The sequence below is a fragment of the Mesoplodon mirus genome (genome assembly GCF_964341445.2).
Source record: "Mesoplodon mirus genome assembly, chromosome: 7".
Taxonomy (NCBI): Eukaryota; Metazoa; Chordata; class Mammalia; order Artiodactyla; family Ziphiidae; genus Mesoplodon; species Mesoplodon mirus.
In genome coordinates this window covers 86,782,373-86,798,952 of record NC_138983.1, presented here as the reverse complement: position 1 = coordinate 86,798,952, position 16,580 = coordinate 86,782,373, and the positions used below count along the sequence as shown (strand labels likewise).

The 16,580-nt window shown below is 45.6% G+C and overlaps 1 protein-coding gene across 1 annotated transcript in view; it reads left to right on the top strand.

Moving 5' to 3' along the window:
• The window catches only part of LOC309808850 (forkhead-associated domain-containing protein 1-like), a gene marked incomplete at both ends in the record, with an annotated part of 409,265 nt that overhangs the window by 26,019 nt on the left and 366,666 nt on the right, over window positions 1-16,580 (top strand). Inside the window, one exon of the mRNA XM_082629422.1 lies at window positions 9,193-9,414. Within this exon, the coding sequence (XP_082485548.1) occupies window positions 9,193-9,414 (222 nt within the window). The remainder of the gene's footprint in view (window positions 1-9,192; window positions 9,415-16,580) is intronic.

The following is a 16,580-nucleotide window of genomic DNA, read 5'->3' as shown; positions in this document are numbered from 1 at the left end:
TTCCTGGACAAATTCAGTTGCCCCCTTTCTTCTTCTATTTTGACGATGGTGATCATACCTGATGGCTAATGTTTTATGCTCATTTATTATGGACCAGGAAGTGTTCCCAGCATTTCACGTGCACTATCTCACCCACTTCTCACAGACTAAGAAATGGCTGTTAGTATCCCTATGTCTTCCAGACAAGGCACAGAAATGACACACTCGTCAGGGTCCCAGAGAAGGAGCAGAGCCGGGAGCCGGACCAGAGTCTGTGTGACGCCGGATCCCAAGGTCTTAACCCGAGGTCGGCACGTTATGGCCCAGGGCCAATGCGGGCCATCGCCTGCTTTTGTAAAGTTTCCTGGGAACACAGCCAACCCATTCATTTCAGTATTGCCTGTGTTGTCGGCTACAACGGCAGAGTAAGCTGGGCAGATCCTATGGCCCACAGGGCTGGAAATGCTTACTGTCTGGCTCTACAGAAAACGTTTGCCAGCCTCTGCTTGTAACATTATGCAGTCCTGCCTCTTTCATTTGACTTGGTTTCTAAAAGAAGAACTTAAAATAGAGGGGGGAGCTGGGGAGAAAGAACTCACTCAGATTGAGCCTTACTGTGTGCCAGGAAATGTGCTGGTTAATTGCTTAAGTTTACTGAGGAATAAGAAGAAACAGACAAGCTGGAAAACTAAACTTTGAACAGTCTTTTCAATACCTCTTTAAAAAAGAGCTGGAAATATGTGGTTCTAAATATACATACACATATATATGCATTTGCAAATATAGTAATAATATAATTACATTGACATGGATCTGATAAATATACTAGACATTAACATATTATATATACAACAGATGCATATTACAAATTTTGCCTGTTTCTTCAACTGGAAAGTTTTCTTTTAAAACTGTGGACTGTTGGGAATTCCCTGGTGGTCCAGTGGTTAGGACTCAGTGCTCTCCGTGCTCTCACTGCTGAGGGCCTGGGTTCAATTCCCGGTCAGGTAACTAAGATCCCACAAGTGCACGGCGAGGCCAAAAAACGAAATAAATGAAACTATGGAATGTCTTCCCTGAGTCACTTTTGAAGCAGAAATTTGGGGTTTGTAGTCTGAAGCCTGCTGTAGCTAGAGAACTATTTATCTATCAAAGTTTCTCTAAGCAGCGTTTTACTACTTGTCTTATGATTGGTTCCTTGGTCTTAAATCATTCTTCTCTGGAGATGCTGCTTTACTTTTATAAGTTGAAAGGTAAATTTGGTGCATGATGACAGTCTGGTGGGTTTTATTTGAGCATGTCATAACCTTTAAAACAACTTTCACTCTGAGTACATAGTGATGCTTATGCTAAAGTCTCAGTAAGCATACTGTCCAGGAAATTTGATTGTTTGCAAGTGTCAGAAAACCAACTAAAACTAGCCTAGGCAAAAAAAAAAAAGCTCATGGAACTGAAAAGGCCAAAAGCTGCAGCTTAGGCCCAGCTGGATCCAGGCGCCCAAATCATGGTCAGGAATCTGACTCTTTCTTCCCTGTTAGCTTCCCAATCTCAGACAGACTCTTGCCTCACCTGTAGGAAAGTAGCCACCAGCAGCCCCAGCATCCTACAAAGTAGCAGTTCCAGGGAAAGAGCCAGCATCTTCATTGGCAGTGGCTTGGATCACGTGGCTTCCCCTGAACCAATCACTGAGGCCAGGGGCCAGGAATGCTCTGATTGGCCAGGCCTGGGTTATGGTCTCACCCCTGGGGTGGAAGGGTCAGAGTTCTATGGACTCAGGATTGTCAGGGAAAGGGTGTCTTCCCTGCAAAAAAATTAAGGTGCCCATCCAAAAGATGGAAGAAATGGATGCGGGGGAGGCAAAAACAAAGAAGATGTCCATGACATTAGGAAGCATTCCTATTGCCTAAGTGGAGCCTTCCGAACGGGATTTGCTACTAGGGATGTGGGGGGAGGAAAATGACGAATAATCCACTTTTCCATTGGAAAAGTCCCAGGCCAGTCTCCAAGGAAGCAGAGTTGCTCATTTCTCTCCTGTGGTGAACTGGTGTGATGAGAAGCTCAGAGTCAGGGCCTTAGTTGTCCATCCCCAAGAAGGATGGCATTTCCATGTCCCTGGGACCTCTGAATAGGGCCCGTTCTTGAGGAGGATGTGGCTTTACTGTACCGGGGTTTGAGGAGCCCGCAACGGAGTGAATGACCAGAGAGCATGGTGCCCTTCAGAACAAAACCTGTTTCTTGTCAAGCTTTGTCATCTCCTACCTGACCTTATAGGATTTCCTCTACCCTGTGCTCTTACAGGTCCTGTGGGGACTTACTGATGTGATGAGAACTCCTGAGGCTGGGTGTTTTATATTAAAGGCGATTTCCCGAGACCAGTGAAGTGGAGGGCACGGGGCAGCAGGCAGCCTCAGGCTCGGCCTCCGCAGCAAAAACTCACACAAAAGGACCCCTGAGGCTGTGTTGTCACCAGATGTCTACAGGCGATGCAGATGACATCGGGGGAGGTGGAGACGGGAGCGCGGGCTGAACCCTTAGCATCCTGCTGAGACAGAACGCGGACCCGGCCAGGAACCTGGCCGCGTCCTGCTTCCTCTGGCAGACCACACCCTTTGTTACCAAATCAGAACTACGTTGCTCCTTCTCTGAACTTAGTTGATGATCATTCATTCATTCATTCATTCATTCCGTCTCTCTATCTGGCAAGACCGAATTGAAGCAGGCCAAGTCTAGGGGTAGCAAAAGCTATTTGCAAAAATCCGGCTGTTTTCTCATTAGCTTCTATTTCCCATTTAATGGACTGACCAGGAAGCTGATTAGAACTTGAAAGGAAAGGAAAAACCATAAGATTGAAGATTTACAAGAAAATGGGAAAATTAGATGGGCCAGATCTCCTTTAACACAGCTGGGAAAACCCCAAACGAATGGCTTTTCTGAACAGCTCAAAGAGACTTAATTCTTTTAAGTTCCAAAACCTAAAAATAATGTATAACTTGGCGGTTCTGTGTTCTAAATGTATAACCCTGATTTCTCACACTGAAACCCCGTACATGATTTACCCTTTTCTTGGGGACATAGAATTATTACCCGTCTCTGAGTTACGGTGACATCCCGGGACTTGTTGAGATAAAGGCCATTTGTCCTGGCACCATGTAGCCCCCTCTCCTGGCTTCTGAGTTCTACTGGCCATGTTTTCTAGTCTCCATTCTGCCTTTCCAGGTCCATGGCTCCTCCATGCTGTGGTCAGTGTGCCTGCTCGCCACCATCACCCCTACCCCCCAGGCCCTTCCAGACCATGGGAATTAAGCTCCACATCTATGTATGTTAAATTCTTCTGTAAGGAAGCCGGTCTCTTCTCCCTCCTTTATGTATTTACTCACTAATGTATCTATGTCAGTATGGATCCATGTATACTGATTTTACACTTTAAGTTATAATCCAATACTCATTAACTATTACTTTGCTCAAATTCTTCCAGCCTTGGCCACTGGGAGCTCTTTCAGGTTGGTTGCTGTGTCCTTGAGCATCTCCCCACCTTTTCATTTTGGGCACTTCCTTACTCTCTGCTGTTACAAGGTGTGCCAGGCTTATCATGTATTTTCCCCATCCCAGCCCCAGAATCAAAGTGCTTTTTATTTGCACTATATTTGCCAACTGTTCAGCTCAGTCAGCGAACACCTACCATGAGTAGTAGGCACTCTGCTGGGTGCCAGCACAGCCAACGATTGGCTGGTAAATATTTAATGACCAGCTCTCTGGAAAAAGTAAAGTACATGGATGCATAGCATAAGGTTTACTGATATAAAGAATGTGTAGCACAGTCTTTCCATGTAACAAGAAATGCAGTACTCTTTCTTGTAAATTCTATATAGCCAGCTGAGTCTCACAGAATGCTTTCATTGACTTTAGGTGAACTCTTGTATCCATAGCCAATTTCTCATTGCAGTTGACGAATGAGAGAGTTCCCAACCTGAGCACTCGTGGGTATTTTTGGATATTTTGGATTTATGAATAATACAAGTGAAAAAAGAAAGACGTTAGAACTTCACATGTTCATCAGTGACATGAGTGACTTTGTTGCTGCATCAGATAATAATTTTCAAATACTCGAAGAACGTTTCCTCAATTTTTTTTTTCTATTCATAACATAATGGCTAAGACACAACATGCTTTTGTATAATCTGCACTGTTAACATTTTCTCCATTATCATCTTAAGTCTAGGCAATCAACAAAACAAACAAAGAAACAAAATCAAACTGTACATGAACCACCATTATTAAACCTATTTATAAAATTTTTAAAAATCAAGCCCTGATTTATAGCATTTCCTGATTTCTATGGTGTAATACGCCCTCCACGGTCAACTTCAAGCTCCCAATGACACATCCCTGAATACAGAGATGGAAAGAGAGGTGTGGTAACACATCACTGTGTAGCATTTCCAACAGACACATATAGTAGAGTGAAATAACCTCAAGAGCATAGGTAATAATAAAATAGAGTAAAATAATTAGGAAGGGGTGAGTTTTAAGTTTGTATCACCTTTGTTTCTGATATAATTTAAGTGTAAATTTATGTAAGTTAATTCTTACTAATGGCTGTGTTTATCAACCAGTTGGCAAAATTCCTGGACATTTAACAATCGGTTCTCGTGGGCGGGTACCAGCTGACCCCAGGACTCCTCTGGTACAGCAGTAAACATACCACAGGTCTTCCCGGATGGAGGCTGGGGTCCTCTGAGCTGCTTCCAGGGCGTGGCATGTACCAGATGAATAACACTTCCATAAGACAGTTGTCAGTGTTCCTAGAAAATCCCATTTCTAAGTAGCCCATGTGATGTCTTGTGGTTTTTCACACCATCTAATGTTCATTTCCTTTTTTTAACTCGGAAAATATCCTATCATTCACTAACCAATCATCTAAGATCCGTTTGTGAGTATGGAAAGCAGGTAATAAATCATGACTTCGAGTAACCTAGAAGTCCTAAGAGCACAGGTATTGGAGTCCAATAGTGTCACCACTTCCGGGCTGTGAGACCTTGGGCAAGTCATTTAACCTCTCTGAGCTTCAGTTTCTTAATCCACACAATGAGGGGTAAAATGCCTCCTGCAAGGTTATTCTGGAGATCAGATGAGACCACATGCATTAAGTGCCCAGCACAGTCTGTGGCACATCTGAGGCTTCTCTACACAGTGGCTCATAGCCGTTGTATTGTCCACAATTACTTACAAATGGCAGAGCACATAACAAGCTCTCCAAGGGCAAGGTCTAAGTTTCCACCTTCTCTGCAGGCTCCAGGGCTTCCTGGCAGAGTTCATGTGTACTGTAGGCACTCGATGTGCAAACTACTTCGAATTTTTTTTAGGGTCTCCCGTTCAACTTACACTCTTTACAGGGTTAGAAGCAGATATTGGGGAAATAACACAAAGAACAAATAGATAATTTGAAAAAAAATATATAGTGATTTCTTGAGTAAATCATTGACCCATGTTTTTTAAAGCTAATATAAATTCACCTGTGGATGTGGTCGTGGTTAACCAGGTGGTTGACAACCTGCTATTTTAAAGGTAGTATGGAAAAGAAATCAGGAGTATCACATATGCTATCTCAAAAACAAAACAAAAAAACCAACCATGGTAACATACCATATGGTCAGAGAACAGACACAAAGAAAGAGAAAAGGCATTAGTGTGTATTTTTAAACTAAAGTTTCTAAAAACAGACTTGGGGACTTCCCCGGTGACACAGTGGATAAGAACCCACCTGCCAATGCAGGGGACACAGGTTCGAGCCCTGGTCCGGGAAGATCCCACATGTTGCAGAGTAACAGCCCGTGCACCACAACTACTGAGCCTGCGCTCTAGAGCCCACGAGCCACAACTACTGAGCCCATGTGCCCCAGCTACTGCAGCCCATGTGCCTAGAGCCCACACTCCGAAACAAGAGAAGCCACCGCAAGGAGAAGCCCATGCACCACAACGAGGAGTAGCCCCTGCTCGCCGCAACTAAAGAAAGCCTGCACGTAGCAACGAAAACCCAACACCGCCAAAAATAAATAAAATTAAATCTAAAATAAAAAAATAATAAAAACAGACTTGTTGATAACTGACATTGACCCCATGCTTCCTGTACAGCCCAGAGCTGGCTTTTAAATGTGAGTCTTTTTCTTATGTTTGCTTTTCTCCCTGCCTGTTTCATTGTAGTTACCATCAGCAATTTCTGAGAAAACCTTGACCTTCCCTGTGATAGAGCAAGCCGGCAAACTAGAGAAAACCCACTTTAACCATCCAACTAAAGCTACCCTCAAGCAACACGCTTCAGAGAAAAAAAAAAACACTTTATTTTTTAATTTTTAAACCCAAAGAGCTTGGAGTCTGCTGCATTTACACATCTTTGAATCCTTCCCCCATAGGGGCCCTATCGTTCGGGCTCTGTGTGCTGCAAGCGACAGAAACCAGCTCTAGCCGGCCTCAGGGATGGAGCACTTCAGGGTAGCACCCCAGCCAAGGCTCAAAACCAGCTTCCTTATTTTCCCCACCATGTTCACAGCAGCATAGTTACAATAGCCAAGAGGTAGAAACCATCCAAATGCCCGTGACGCTTAATGGATAAACAAAATACACTCTAAACTGTATGATGGAATATTGTTTAGCCTTATAAATGAAGGAAATTCTGACATGTTACAACATGGATGAACCTTGAGGACATTATGCTAAGTGAAATACGCCAGTCACAAAAAGACAAGTACCATGTGATTTCACTTATTTGAGGTACTTGGTACTTAGAGTAGTCCAATTCATAGAGACAGAATGTTGGTCACCACGGGCTGGGTGGCGGAGGGAATGGGGAGTTGTTGTCTAATGGTTAATAGAGTTTACGTTTTGCAAGACGAAAAAGTTCTGGAGATCCATCTCACAGAAATGTGACTATACTTAACACCACTGAACTGTATACTTTAAAATGGCTAAGATGATAAATTTTATGTTGCAGGTTATTTACCACAATTTGAAAAATAAATAAACAGCTTCCCTCTCTCCATGTCTGGGCTCCACTCCCTCATGCTGGCTGCATTGTGAAGTCCCACCAGGTCACTCCAGATCCTGGTGTCCAGCCAAGTCTTCTTGGGTCTCCTTGGCTCTGATTGGATCACTTGCCCCACCACTGAACCAATCAGTATGTCCAGGGAGTGTGATTGGTTGATTGCTTAGCCCCACCCACAGCAATGGGCCGACAGATTGGGAGGGAGATTCCTGGAATTTCCAGAAGAGCCAGGTGGGTTGCGGCCTGTCCACTACGGCAGTGAACCACTTGAGGCATGAGATATGAGCACTCCCTTTAGCACCCTGGCAGTTAGTGGGCAGTGAGGCACATCTACCTGAGCATCCCAGCACAAAAGGGAATTCCTCCACACTACCCGTGGTCTCTCGATTTGTTTTCTATCAGGCGGGGGTAAAACATATTCAAATTTCCCCCTTCCCACCGTCAGCCCTTTCATTCGATAAATCTTTATTAAATCGATGAGGAAAGGTTGTAGGAATGATTGAGGCAAGACAGCCCCAGAGGAGAGGACGGGAAGGGATAGGATGGATGGAGAAGTGAGTGCAAGGCAGAAGCAGGACACCTCAGCTTCTAAAAGGAGAGAAAGGAAGAAAGCTTAGGTGGAGACCGAGGTGCCCACCGTGGAGAGAAATTCGAATCTTCACATAAGGTAACAGAGTTCTGGAACACTGCCAAGTCCGTTCCTGAAACAGGTTTCAACGGGGCCAGTGTCATCATAAATGCTGGGCCAGGTGTCGCCAGGCAATTGGAGTTTGATTTTCCCGAACAGTGTTCTCTCTGACTCCAAAAAAGTCTTCAGGGGAATTCACCGGATTCTTGACTTGGCTGGGAAAGACTGTAGCTAAAAGACTGGTTTGGGAACCTGAGTGAGTGGAGAACCTTCCTCTTGAATACAATCCAGCTGGAGCTATAGGAAGTTCTGTCTGCCAGTGCTCCTATTTCGGAAGCATTCTGTCCTGTTTCTCATTACGTGTCTGCAGTCTGCAGAAAGAGAAACGTGACCGCCACAGGCGGCAAACCTTTGAACTTAGCTTCTTCCTTGAAAAGTGTGTTTTTTTCTGCCAAGCGACTGGGGGTGGGGTTGGGGCGGAAAAGGGAGAGAGAGACAGAGAGGGAAAGGGCTTTCCAGAACCCCAGTCCCACCACCCTCTCCACCACCACCTGAGCTTGGTGAAGTCCTTAACCTCTCCAAGCCTCATTTGTAAGCTAGGAATAAGGAGAGCTCCTCCCCTTCAGGGCTATCGAGAGAAATCGGTGAGTAATTACAATAAATGGTAGCATTCACGATGTCACGGTTTAACCACTAGGCTCGGGGAGGGATGGCCACAACAGCATTAACCAAGACAAAGCCAGGTGTCAGCACCTCTCAGCATTTGCTTCTCCCGGTGTAGATGGATTTTGATGTGCTCTCTAATGAAAGTAGATACAGACATCTTCCGCCGGGTCAGATGAAAAAAGGTTCTCTCGATAGATATTTATGGAGCGTCTGGCAAGAATCAGATGTGGCAGATGTTGAGGATCACAGGCTAATGAGCCAGCTGGGTTTCGAGCCAGTTGGGGTGCCTGCCACCCCAGAGCTCTCGGCTTCGGGGAACAAGTGGAATGGGAGTGCCAGGGAGACACAGTGTGGATGTGTGTGTCCTGGAGAGCTGGGCTTGAATCTCGGAGATGTGTTCATTCATTCTTTCAACCAGTATTTAAGGACCTACTGTGTATGTGCCAAGGGTTTATTCTAGGAGCTGAGGATACGGTGCTGAGCAAGGTAGAAAAAAAGCTGTCAGCCTCTCAGAGCTCAGAGGTGGCGTTGTACCAGCTCAGACGCTCACTGCCAAATCTGTGATCCTGGGAAAGTCACTAGGTCTTGCTCAGCCTCGGGCTCGTCACAAAGCATCAGGGGTATTAAATGAGGTAATGCATGTGAATCTCTTGACTGGGTGCCTGGCACGAAGTCTGCACCCAATAAATGGTGGTGCGATAGTGTGCAAGGTGACCCATGGTGGGGACCACCATCCCAAATTTGGGGAGAGTCTGGGAGGGCTTCCTGGGAGAAGTGACTTATACGCCGAAATCTAGGGCAGCAATTATGTCGCCGGGACAGAAAGGTGAAGACCACCCCAGCTGCTCGTAACCTCCCCTGACCCTCTTGTCTGCCCCTGCAGGTCTCCTTCCCATGGGTGAGGGGCCCAGCACCTTGGCCAAGGCCACAGCCACCTTGGGCCACCCAGCAACTGAACCAGTCACCCTCACCACCACAGACCCCCTTCTACCCGGGCATCTGGACAGCGCCAGTGCAGAGGAGCTGGTCGCAGGGGTCCCCCGAGCCCCCCATGGTCCCACCAGCCTCCCACAGGCAGCCCATGAGTGCCAGCAAGAAGATGTTCTCCTTCGAGGTGGACAGAGCCGCCCACAGCGTTCCCATCATCAGGCAAGGTACTCATGGGTGCTTCCTTGGCGGCTTAGGGGAGGGGCTTTTGCTAGGAGGATGGGTCTCAGTTTCTGCTTTCCCCTTTTTTTTAAAATTTTTATTGAGGTTCAGTTGATTTACAGTGTTGTGTTAGTTTCAGGTATGCAGCACACTGAATCTGTTCAACATATACATGTATCCACTCTTTTTTAGATTCTTTTCCCATATAGACCATTACAGAGTGTTGAGGAGAGTTCCCTGTGCTATCCAGTAGGTCCTTCTTAGTTATCTCCTTTATGTATAGTATTGTGTATGTCAATCCCTCTCTTCCAATTTATCCCTCCCCCCTCTTATTCCCGGTAACCATAAGTTTATTTTCTACATCTGTAACTCTATCTCTGTTTTGTAGATAAGTTCATTTGTACCTTTTTTTAGATTCCACATATAAGCAATATGGTATGATATTTGTCTTTCTCTGGCTTTTGCTTATGTTCTCTGGTTCTGAAGTAGAACATAATCAAATGTGAAAAAATTGGGATAAGCAGAAAGTTAGAAAACAGTAAAAGATAAGCTGTCACCCTTATCACCAGAATTCTCCCTGTTGACTTTTTGGTACAAACTCCTCCAAGACTGTGCTCTGCCCATCTGCACACGTCAGTACCTCTGTGGTGAGTGTGTGTGTGTGTGTGTGTGTGTGTGTGTGTTTGTACATATATATGAATATATATGAATCTGTATCAGAATCTAAATTTATATACTTCGACTCAGATGTACAGACATATTGGTAACTGAAATCCCTCTTGCCTTAGGAGGTTTTTAAATATTTTATTACCATTTTACAGGTAAGAGGAGACTGAGGCTTATGGAGAAAATTACTTCTCCAGAGGTTATGTATTCAATCTAATCTAAAATAACGCTTTTCAGTCAAATTTAAGGCTGGTTATCTCAGTGACTATCACTCACAGCCTGGTCACTTTGGGGACACACAGCCATCAGGGTTTCCTTCTCCCCCCCTCCCCCCGAGAAGGCCTCATGGCATTTGGGGAGGAGACTTCCTGTCTGTCACCATCCTCTTGGCCTTGTCAGCCTTACTGGCAGAGTAGCTGGCTCAACTTAGTCCCTGGCATGATTCCCAGGTTTCTTCTGTGGCCACTGGTGTGAAGGTCCCATTCTCTGTTTTCTGCGTCCCAGCCCCAGACCCCTCTGAGTCCCCAGGTCTCTCGATGCCTCCACACCCTTCCCTGGTCTCACTCAGGACCACTCACCTATTCACTTCCCTCAGCCATTCAAATAATAGTTATTATTCTGAAATATACAGACTAAGGAGCAAATGAAAGGTATCTCTGCAGTTTACATCATCATCATCATCATCTAAGGAATGCTCATGTACCTACAACACAAGTTAAGAAATTACTCAGCCGTTTCCCCCCAGCATTTTAATGTGAAAACTTTCAAACCTACAGCAAAGCAAAAAGAATTTTACAGGGACACCTCTCCTCCTAATTCTACCGCTAACACTTTGCTGTACTCTTTTTTACATTTCTGTCTACCCATCCGTCTTGTCCTGCATTAATCCATCTTATTTTTTGGATGCATTTCAAAATAAATAGCACACATCTGTAGTCCTCCCCCTAAATGCTTTAGCACATATACCATTAACTAGAATTCAACATTTTTGTCTCCTTCATGTAAAATGAACACACAATGTGTATTAGTTATCATGATTGCATAACGAATTCTCCCCAAACGTAGCAGCCTAAAGCAAAAATCAAACATGTGTTATCATCTATATGGTTTCTGTGGGTCAGGAATTTGGCAGCAGCTTAGCAGGACGGCTGTGGCTCAGGGTCCCTCGTAAGGCTGCAGTCATCTGAAGGCTTGACCTGGGCCGGAGGATCCACTTCCAAGACGGCGTGCTCACATGGCTGTCAGCAGGGGGCCCCGGTTCCTCACCACATGGACCTCCCCAGAGAGTGGCTCGAGCGTTCTCATGACAAGGCAGCTGCTCCTCCTGAGCAAGTGATCCTGGAGGACAAGATGGAAATGGCAACATCTCTTGTGACTAAGCTTCAGAAGTCATGCTCTGTCATTGCTGCAATATCCTGCTGGTTACACAGGGTGTCACCCTCCAGTGTGGGAGAAGACTACAGACAGGCCTGAAGACCAGGAGGCGGGGATTATCAGCAGTCATCTTGGAGGCTGGCTACCACAGCCTGCCCTCGGGTCCTCAATGATTCACACTCCTCCTCCTCTCTCCCGAGGCCCCCCAAAATCTCACCCCAGTAACAGCATCGGCTCAAATTCCAGAATCTCGTCTAAATCAAGTCCAGGTACAGATGGGGCTCATGGGTGTAGTACGTTACGTTCAGCTCATCAAGTACTACTTCCAGAAATCTGAAGACCTCTGAACAAAGGGTCTGTCCCTCACACACCCAGCATATATTGGTGGGACAGACATAGCATCACTGCTACATACACTCCTCTTGTTCCAAAAGAAGAAAAATAGGAAACACACAGGAGTCCCTGGCCCAAAGCAGTTCTGAAGTCTAGCTGGGAAAATATCGGCAGTTCCTTGACTGGGCTTCAGTCCAACTCTTGCCCAGAAATGACTTTCCAGGGCTCTTGGCTCTGCCCCTGGTCCGTGAGTTCCGCCTTCTGAGTCGTCCTCCCTTTCCTATGAAAGGTGTCCCATGGATGTGGCTGCATAGTTTTATAGCCTGCTTCCTGCCTGTAGAAGCTTGGTTGTCCAGACGCTTCTTTGACTTTTGTGGGTCTCTGTCAGTCTGAGTTGGCAGTGCTTCTTATTGGGGTTCATCCTATTAGGCAAAACCCACGCCCACAGATTTTTTTGTCACAAGCCCTTCCACCATGGGCTTCTGCAAAGACTGACAAAGGACAGAAGCTTCTTAGAAGCCCAGTTCTTGGATCGAAGGGTTGTCTTGGACACTGCCCTGGACCTGTATTCTTAACAAAGGATTTTAAAACCACACCCTCAGCTTCTTCTCTAGACTGTGATTTCTTGAGAGTGCCCTTGATTTGATCTTTGCCCAGAACCTGTTTCTTACATTTCATTTGCCACCTGGAGAGGCAGGGAATTTTCAAGCCCAGAGCATTGCCCTGGTTTAACAGCCCTTCCTTTAACTGTCTCTCCCCCTCACATTTCACTATAAGTAGCAAGAAGTAACCAGGCAGCACCTTCCAAGACTCTGTCTGGGACTCTCTTTAGCTTGACCACTCAGCCTCATCACAAACATTTTCTACCTTCCTCATGACCACAGGCAACGTGTTAGGAAACCTTCTGCCACCACCTGACAAGGATCCCTTAACCCCAGTAACATTTTCCTCACTTTCCTGGAACCCTTCCCTCACGGCCTCCTCAAAGGCCATCGGGCTTCTACTAAGACTCTTCAGGCTTTCTCAAAGAGTCTTGGCCAAAGTCCTCCAGCTTCTGGCCACTGTTCCATCCCAAACCACTCCACATTTTAGGGTTTTTGTTAAATTTTCCACCACTCCTGGTGCCCAAACCTGTATTTGCTACTTATTGTTGCATAACAAATGACTGCAGGATGTAATGGCCTAAAACAACAGTAAACATTTATTATCTCATAGCTTCTCTGAGTCAGGAAGTTGGGAATGGCTTAGCTGGGGGATTCTTGCTCAGGCTTGTCCATGAGGTGGCAGTAATGGTGGTGGCTGGGCTGTGGTCCTCTGGAGGCTTGTCTGGGGCTGGAGGACCCACCTCTAGGATGGTTCACTCCCATGGCTTTTGGTAAGAGGCCTCAGTTCTTCACTAAGCGGACCTCTCCATATGTTGCTTCAGTATCCTCAAGCTGCCAGCTCCTCCAGACAAGTGGTCCTAGAGAGTGAGGCAGAAGCTGCAATGTCTTTTAGGATCTAACCTCAGGAATCAAACTGTGTCATTTCTGCAATATCCTTGGTTACATAGAGAAGCTTTGTTACAGACTGAATTGCATTCCCCCAAAATGCATATGCTGAGGCCTCAATCCCAATATCGCAGAATGTGACCATATTTGGAGATAGTGTATTGAAATAGATGAGTAAGTTCAAATGAGATGATTGGGTGGGCCCTAATCCAAGGGCTGGTGTCCTTGTAAGAAGAGAGAGAGAGACGCCAGGGATGCACGTGCACAGAGAAAAGGGCATGTGAGGACACAGCAGGAAGGTGGCCGTCTGCAAACCAAGGAGAGAGGCCTAAACCTGCCCACACCTTGATCTTGGACTTCCAGCCTCCAGAACTGTGAGAAAATGAATTTCTTTTGTTAAGACCTCCTGTGGTGTTTTGTTATGGCAGCCCCAGCTAACTAATATAAAGTCCATCCAGTATTGGAGAGGATGATGCAAGGGTCTGAATACCAGGAGACAAGAATCAGTGGGGCCATCTGGGAGACTGGCTACCACACCATGAAAGGTGTAGATCTTGAGTGTGCTCACTGAGTTTTGACGGTCGTGTACACCTATGTAACCCAAACTTCTATCAAGATATAGAACATTACCATCACCCCAGAAAGTTCCCTCATGTCCCTCCCCAGTCAATTCCCAGCCCCAGGCCCCAGAGGCACCCACTCTTCTGAACTCTTTTCCAGCCATGGATTAGATATTCCTGTTCTAGAATCTCAAGTACACAGAACCATGTAGTACACGTTCCTTTGTGGAAGGCTTCTTTCACTCAGCATAGTATTTCTGAGATTCATTCATTTTGTTGTATGGATCATGTTCTGTTTTATGAACATATATACAGGGTTTTGTGGGGTTTTTTTAATGCGTCCTTTGGACACATGTCACATGGGCTGTTTCTTTTCTTTTTTTCACTCCGCCATTTAAATTTTTCCACTGTAATCACCGGTTTCTCCAGTGCCATGTTGAACTTGGGGCTTCTCTAAAGGACTTGCATCCCCCCTGGAGAAATGAAGGAAGAGTCGTATGGCTTAGAGTCCCTCACATCTACCTGGGCTCTATCTCCTCAGCCTCTCAGCCAGGTCTCATGTTTCCAAACGTTTACCCTCGTTCCCCTGACACACTCCCCATCCTCAGAAAAGGACTTTCATCTTCCCGTGTCATGGGGAGTTCCTTTGTGTCTGGGCCTCTCTACTCCACGCTTCAGAGAAAACTCTGTGCTCCAGTCCTCCATGCTGTCTCTTGACAGAAAACACCTCTTTTTAAGGGTTCCGAGAAAGCTCTTTCCTCTCTTAGCAAAGCTGGGCTCTTCCAATTAAATTGGTTTACTGTTAGACTGTCACCTTGCTTTAGACTTGAAAAATTCTATTTGAAAACCCAAAGCCAAGGATTTATTTACTGCAGATCAGGTCAGGGTTTCTCAATCTTGGCACAGTGACAGGTGGGTCGCATAACTCCTTGTTGAAGGATCTGTCCTGTCCACTGTAGAGTGTTTAGCAGCATCCCTGACTCCTACCCACCAGAGATACCAGTAGCAACACCACCACCACCACCCCTAACTGTGGTTCTCAAAAATGTCTCCAGACGTTGTCAAAAATCAGAACGTCATTTTGCCTGGGGGAAAACTCACCCTGTTCTAGTTAATACTCATCCTTCCTTTACCACAAGGCAATAAAACGTCAGCTCCAAGGCCAAATCTTAATGGCAAGAGCTCATGGGAGGTGGGGAAGAATTACTGAGAAAAGAAAATATGTGGAGTGACTTATTAAAATAGCATCTTGATTCATATATATATATATATATATTCCAATAATGGGATCATATGAACCTAACATAGGTAACCTTTTTTTTTCTTTTTTTTGCCGTGCCGCTCAGCTTGCAGGATCTTTGTTCCCCAGCCAGGGATGGAACCTGTGCCCCCTGCAGTGGAAGCACAGAATCCTAATCACTGGACTGCCAAGGAATTCCCTACCTGATTTTTAAAATTCAATAATATGTCATAAACATCTTCCCACTTCAATACATTGACTGCATAGTGGTTAAAAGCATAGGCTCTGAATCCAACAAACTTAGGTTCATCCCTTGACTCTACCACTTACCAGCTGTGTGTCCTTGAGCAGGTGACTTGCCGTCTCTGTGCCTCATATCTCTCACGTATAAAATGGAGATGGGAATAATAATGCCTATCTCACTGGGTTGTTATGAAGACGAAATCGTATCCTGCGTGTAAGTGCTGAGCACAGCGCCAGGTGCATAGCGAACATTCAGTAAATATTAAAATATTTAATATTTTAATATTTAAATTTTAATATTTTAATACTTTTAATATTTAAATTTTAAATATTAAAATTTAAAAATTAAGTTATTACCTAACCATGATTGTTATTTAACTTTTATTTACAACTTACAATGTCTGAAAGACACAGTTAAGGTGCACACATACTGCCCCTGCTGCAGACTGGTGATTATTGGAGTGCACCAGGACAGCTGGGGGTTGTTAAAATATTAAAGTAACTCCCCTGCCTTTTGGCCAACAGCTCATGCCCGAAAATTCTTAAAGTGCCTGCGTCCCCATATCCGCCTTCCCACCGCCCCAGCCCTCCCGACCCTCCCTGGGGCTTCTCCCCACTGGGACCTCCGAAGGATCCGGCAGCTAGAGTTAAGCCGGTTTGGTCATACATGGCCCTTAGGTTCTTTCTGATAAATAACAGTAGCCGGTAAAGAAGTTTGGGGCAGGTGAGGGGTAACTGCTCCAGCACCTCCCTGCCTGGGTGTAAGGAAAGCGAGTCTCAGAGCAAATTCTAGCCCCACAAAGACTTTCGGTAAACACACCTTCCCTAATAAAGGGACCCCATCGATCAGCCTGTTCTGTAAGTTTTATGAAGTCCCCCCTCCGGCCATCATCTTGCGGGGAAGGGTCCCTCAAGACAGCCACGACAGGGTTGCAGAGGCAGCCAGAGTCACCCCTAGAGATGGCATCAGATGCCAGAACTCTAAGCTGAGACTGGACAGGGGCCCATTTAGGGTCAGACCCCGTGGCCCTCCCTGGGGACACAGGCCAGGCAGTACCTTCCTCCAGTGGGAGCCGATTTCTTGAGGAATCTGAAAACAGATCAAGTCTTCCTCCTGAAAATTCAGTTTCCAAATTGAGATACACAATCAGTGTAACATAAACCCCAGATTTCAAAGGCTTCATGCCTCGAAGAAAAAGAATATAAAATATCTCCA